Below are 5684 nucleotides of genomic sequence, written 5' to 3'. Positions count from 1 at the left end.
CGTGAGTGGTGTGGGAGGGCCTCGGCCGGTTTGGATGATGGGTTTGGGGTGGGAGTGGGATGAAGGGGGGGGGGAGGTACTCAGAGGGCGTCGCGGTGGGGTGCCCGTCACGCCTCAGATCCGTGAGGCGCCCACCGCGTTCAACAGGAGGCCGCCGGTCGGCCGGCGCGGGTCTCAGGCACCACGGGCATGCAGGGCTCGCCGCCCCAGCTTGACGAGGACGCGCGCCCTCTTGTGGCCCTCGGCACGCGGGCAAACAACTGCAACCGCCGGGCGTCCTCGTCAGCTCGGACGCGTGATCTCTCTGGGAGCTAAAGCCATGCCAGGTTCGACACAAGATCTCTGTCAAAACCCCAGGGCCCCACCGGTTCGAAGAGCCCCTTGAAGATCTCCCAGCAGAAGCTGATGCGCCGCCACGGCCGCAGCGCGGCCCACATCGCCTTGAGCGTCTCAGACGCCGGCCGGTCCCCGAGCATCAGCTGTATCCCGGCCACGGGCTCCCGCCGCCCCGCCGCCGCCGCCGCCGCGGCGGCGGCTGCAGCCTCGTCCGCCCCTGCCTCCGCCTCTGCCTCTGCCTCCGCCTCTGCTTGTGCCCCTGCCTCTGCCTCTGCCTCCCCCGCTGGCGCCGCCGCCGCCGCGGCGCTGCCGGCCTCGGCACCCAGCTCCTCCGTGTCCCGCGTCTCATCTTGAACGAACGCTCCAACGCCGGCGCTGCCGCCCATGTCTTCAGAGGAGCTTCCGTCCTCCGTACCATAATAGTCCCCGCTGCCGCCGCCGCCCTCTTGCTCTTGCTGCTGCCGCCTCTCCGCCTCCCGCTGCCGCGCCAGCTCGCGCCCCTGCCCGGGCAGCACGTGCAGCAGCGCCTCGAGATGCCGCTCCCAGCGGCGGCCGGCCCCGCGCGCGGCGCGCTCGGCGGCGCGGCGCGCGGCCGTGAACTCGAGGCCGGCCTTGACGCCCAGCTGGGCTGTGGGGGTGTGTGGGAGAGTGGGGGTGGGGGTCCAGGGTTGCGTTGCTGCCTGCAGCCATCACAGGGGCAACAGGAGCAGGCCCTTGATTGGCTGTGGTCCGGGGTGGGTGCGTGGCCCAGGGTAGTTTGCTGGTGAAGCGGAGGCTTCGTGCAAGGCGTACGCGCTTCCCGCGTTGGCGCCGCTTTCACACTAAGAGATTCATCGTGCGCAACCCTGTTCCATGCTGGCACAACCGTCGGGGGGCAGTGGCGCGCCGCGGCCGCGGGCGGCCTCACCTTCCAGCGACTTGTAGAAAGTGCTGAGCAGCAGCTGCAGCATGTCCGGGCGGTCGCTCTTGCCCATCTCTGTCAGCAGCTCCCGCAGCAGCTGCGCGGTGGTGGGGGCCACCCTCCCCTCGGGTTCCTGGTCCCTGCGCGCACAAGACGGAGAGCCACGGCCGGAGGTGCCAGGTCAGCGGGGCCCGCGCGGGCCGGTGAGGCGACCGGCGGCGGGGCGCGCGCGTCCGCGCTGGTGGCACCCGGCCGCCGAAGAGAGGGCTGAAAGTGCGGCGGTTGGTGCCGTTCCAGCCTGGCGGCGCGGCGCGGCGTCGCGCGCACCGCGGCTGCGCGTCTGGGCGCGGGCGCCGTCCCACCTGAACATTAATCCGCTGCGCGCGGGGTCCAGTTCAAGGAACACTGCATCAGGGCGAAGCAGCTGCGGCGCATAGCAGCGAGAGACCCGTATTGGCAAAATCAGGAGGGGCGAGGCCAGGGGTGCCACGCCCCAGCCGGCGCTGCCGGGCCCAGGGTGCGCCCGGCGTTGACCGTGAGTGCGGCGACGGCTCCGGGGCGGTGCAAGGACGCGGCTGTGGCCGCTGCCACCCGTGCCTGCACCACATCCGGTGTCACAGGCTGTCTCAAACACTTTGCAGCCAGCCACATTCGTCTTTGGATACCGAAATTCCGCACTCAAAATCTCGGCCACCAGCCTACTTTGCAAAACCCATAGCGCCGCACCCGCACTTGCCGACATGGCGCCGCAGCCACAACCCGAATCCACGCCCACAACAACACCCTCGCGCCGCCCCACCTTGATGGCGCGCTCAACGTCTTCGGCCGACTTTTTGCTGACGTGGCTGGTGCCCAGCAGGAAGACGGTCGCCGGCGCGCCCATGGCGACGCACTCCCGGACCTCGGGGCTCGCGTGCACCCAACCGAGGCCGTCCCCATCGCTGGCGCGGACGACCGCCTCCTGCCCCTGCTCCTCCGCTTGCTGCTGCCCCTGCTCCTGCTCCTGCCGCTGCTGCTGCTGCCGCTGCTGCTGGACGACGGCGGCGTACAGGTCAGCCGCCTCCGGCGGGAAGCCCTCCGGCACGCCGCCCGCCTCCAGCGCCTGCACCCATGCCGCCGGCTGCAGCGCCAGCAGCGAGCCGCTCTCTGCGAGCACGCCAAGCTGCTCCGCTGCGCCCAGGGACCGCAGCAGCTCTAGCGTAGGCGCCAGCAGCAGCGGCCTACATGGGACAAGAGGGGGTTGCGAGCGCGCCGCTGGGGCTTGCGGCTGCAGTGAAAGTGACGATCGCGCAGGACGGGCCGCCAGGTTGTGCGGCTGTCGCAACCAGAACCAGCTGCCCTGTTGGCGTGGTGGTTGGGGGACGCACCAGACCGCACCAGATCCGCGGCGAAGCACTGCATGTCTCAGGCGCTCCTGCCCTGCCGCCCCGCCAGCGGCAGGCGCGACATGAGGCGCCCCAGCCGCGCCTGTCCCCCCTACGCATAAGGAGTTGCTCACCTATGGTCCCATGAGTCGTCGTCGTCGGGAATGCAGCCGTGCTCAATCCCCGCGCCCGGGTCGGCGTACGTGAACACAAACACCGCCAGGCGCGTGAGCTTGTAAGCCAGCCACGCAGCGCCAAAAGCCAGCGCTGCTAGCAGCGCCCAGCCCCCAAAGCGGAGCGAAAGCCACAGCAAGCGCCAGCCAACGGCTAAGGACGCGCGCCACAGCACGCCGGGCGCGTGAGCAAACAGGGGGTCGAGGGCGATGGCTGTGGCGAGCGTGGGCACTAGGAGAACAAAGGACGGCAGGCCGAGGGGAAGCAGCGGCTTTGGTGCAGGAGCTAGCGCCTCGAGCTGAGACAGCTGCGCCGCTTCGCCTGGCGGCCCATCCCACGCCTTGTCGTCATCGCATGGAGGTGCTGGCTCAATCTCGTTGAAGCTATCATCACTAGAGGGCTCCTCCTCTGCCATTGGGCTCATTGGCCTGGCCTTGAAGCTTTGATGTGATTTGATGATCCGAGGGATCTGAGTCGAAAAGAAATGTGTCACCCCGTGAAAGTCGTTTGTTGTCTCATACCGGTAAACGTGGACGCCGTGGCAATGTACCTTCAACTCCTCGCGTCCCGCTTGACCATTGTCAGAGAGCTGCCGTGAAGGCACACGAGCTACCCTTCCGATGGCTTGCACCGTAAACTCCGCTTTGCCACAGCAAAAATATCCATCTTCTTGCAAGCGAGAGTCGAGGCGGCAGAGTCGAGCGCCACGGGCTCCACGCCCCGATGCAGTCCGCACGCATGCTGCCAACCGCACTGCTGAACCGATTGAGCGAGGCGTCGAACACCACATTTTCAAGGCTACCTGCCGTCCTAAAACCAGGTCCTTCTTCTAGGACAGAACCGCGCGAGGCCGTGGAGGTTGACCACAGTGCAGCCCGGCCGTCGATATGCCGAGCGCTGCGCTTGGTGCTGCGGAGGTCTTGAAGGGCGCCAGGGGGGGGGGCATGGTGCGGGTCGCCAGCGACAGATGGGGCCGAGGGAAATAGCCAACACACAGGCAGGCGCTCAAGGTAGCGTGGTAGGGCGCGCACCAGGCAGGAGCTGCGCGCTCCGCTCGCGCGGCTCCAGGGTGGAGGTGTGGCGCGGGGGTTAAGGGGGGGAAACGGCGCGTGAGGGGGCAGGGGCAAGGATTTGAGCGGAAGAGGTGCCAGGTGCGCATTACTGTACCGAGCAAACGCTGCTGAGTTACCACACCTGCCGGCTTGCCTGCTGCTGCTGCTGCTGCTGCTGCTGCTGCTGCTGCTGCTGCTGCTGCTGCTGCTGCTGCTGCTGCTGCTGCTGCTGTTGCTGCTGCTGCTGCTGCTGTTGCTGTTGCTGCTGCTGCTGCTGCGCCACCAGCCATCGCGGCGCACAGCTTGCTCACAAGGCGGGCGTGCAGGCAGGGTGCTAGCGGCAGCGCTGCAGAGCATCCCTTATCGATGGGCCCTGTAAGCATGTGGTGGCCTCAAGCAACGTCCAACTTGATCTAAGCATTCACTGTATTTGTCAGTGGTTATGCTGCATTTGGGCACACCCTTCATAGCTGGCTGCTTTCACTCCAGGCCTCCTGGCCGGTGTGCTGCCTAGAAGCTTGCGGGCTATCTCAAGTCCCTGCCGTCAGAAGGTGTCAAAATGTCCTGTGATTACAGTGTGCGTCCCAACAGCGGCCCGCGGAGCCCTGTTTTGCGCGTTCATGCCCAATGTGCCGCAAAAGGCACAATATCTAGGGTGCTTCAGGTTTCCTTGTACAACACACGCCACACACGCCAGTAGGGCAGGCTGCTGATTCAGCTGTGCCACCTTCTACACTTCACACGGAACGCCGGCACCACGCAACCCTTCAGCACACTCGTGAACGTTGCACAGCACAGCACACCCCGGCATGTTATGGGAGTGCATGTGCCTGAATGCCGCATGCGGCCGGCGCAGGCAGCGCAGCAATATATTTGTGTGTATGTATCTTAAATAGCGAGCGAGGAGGCACTGGCAGCCTCGCCATCTGTTGGCGATGGTTGGGCAAGACCCGGGTCGCTAGGGGGCGCGATGGACTGCAGCAGAGCCGCAACATACTCAAGGCAGGCCAAGTGCCCAGGGGTGGCGATCTGCAGTGACAACAGGGGGGCCTGGGGCCGCGTGCGCCTGGGGCGGCACCGCGTGCAGGGACGCATCACGGGCGCAAGTCAGCGCACTCGCGGGCGGCAGGGTGGGTAGACTCATACAAATCAGTGTGGGAGGTTACCGCGTGGCAGCCGCGACTAGATGGCTGTGCAAAGCGGAGCGCGCGCAGGCTCGCGCGCAGGGGATAAACATGTTGCGCGCGACATGGAAGGCTTGATCACTCGTGATGCGGCGGCCCGGTGGCCCGCACCTCTTTGAGAGCCCCACAGGGCTGCCCACGATCTACGTGGCGCGCCTAGCGGACACGGCGCGCCTGCGCGCCGCCCCGCCTCTTGGGGCCGGCCGCGGCGCCGCCGGCGCCGTTCTGGGCCTTGCCCGGCTCGCGCGAGGGCACCTTCAGGGACGCGTACGCGTCCGCCTCCTCCAGGCCGCCGCCGCTGCCGCCGTGCGCGGCGCCGTTGGCCGCGGGCGCAGCGGCCTCCGTAGCCTCGGCCTCCTCCTCGGGCCCGGCCTCCGTGACGGGCTCGGCGGCCGGCGGCCCGACATCCTCATGAAGCTCCTGTGTGGCGGGGGCCGGCTCCTCGGCCTCCTCAAATACCTCGGCCGACGACTCGGCTGCAAGGGCCGGCTGGAATTCGGGCTCGGGGCTGTCCACCACGGGGGCCTCCGGCGGGGCCGCGGCGAGGGGGGCCTCTGGCGTGGCCGGCGGCTCGGGCGCGGGCGCCGCCGCGGGGGTGGCGGCGGGGGCCGGCTCGGCTGCCGGCGCCGGGGCGGGCTCCGGGGCGGCGGTGGGCTCCGCGGCGGGGGCCGCC

The 5684-nt window shown here is 68.3% G+C and overlaps 2 protein-coding genes across 2 annotated transcripts; both read right to left on the bottom strand.

The window, feature by feature from the left end:
- Positions 1-311: 311 nt before the first annotated feature.
- Positions 312-3190, bottom strand: MNEG_13346 (hypothetical protein; the record flags this gene model as incomplete). The annotated part of the gene is made up of 5 exons (XM_014038183.1): positions 312-964; positions 1244-1377; positions 1600-1661; positions 2037-2457; positions 2736-3190. The coding sequence occupies 5 exons, from the start codon at positions 3188-3190 to the stop codon at positions 312-314; spliced, it is 1725 nt and encodes a 574-aa protein (XP_013893637.1).
- A 770-nt stretch (positions 3191-3960) lies between these two features.
- Positions 3961-4133, bottom strand: MNEG_13345 (hypothetical protein; the record flags this gene model as incomplete). The annotated part of the gene is made up of 1 exon (XM_014038182.1): positions 3961-4133. A coding segment is annotated over one exon (173 nt), but the record flags the coding sequence as incomplete, so codon positions are not given.
- Between the last annotated feature and the right edge of the window lie 1551 nt (positions 4134-5684).

Source organism: Monoraphidium neglectum (assembly GCF_000611645.1).
Source record: "Monoraphidium neglectum strain SAG 48.87 unplaced genomic scaffold scaffold03767, whole genome shotgun sequence".
In the NCBI taxonomy this organism is placed as follows: domain Eukaryota; kingdom Viridiplantae; phylum Chlorophyta; class Chlorophyceae; order Sphaeropleales; family Selenastraceae; genus Monoraphidium; species Monoraphidium neglectum.
Note: the sequence above shows the minus strand (reverse complement) of the source record. Positions and strands in the feature narration are given on the sequence as shown.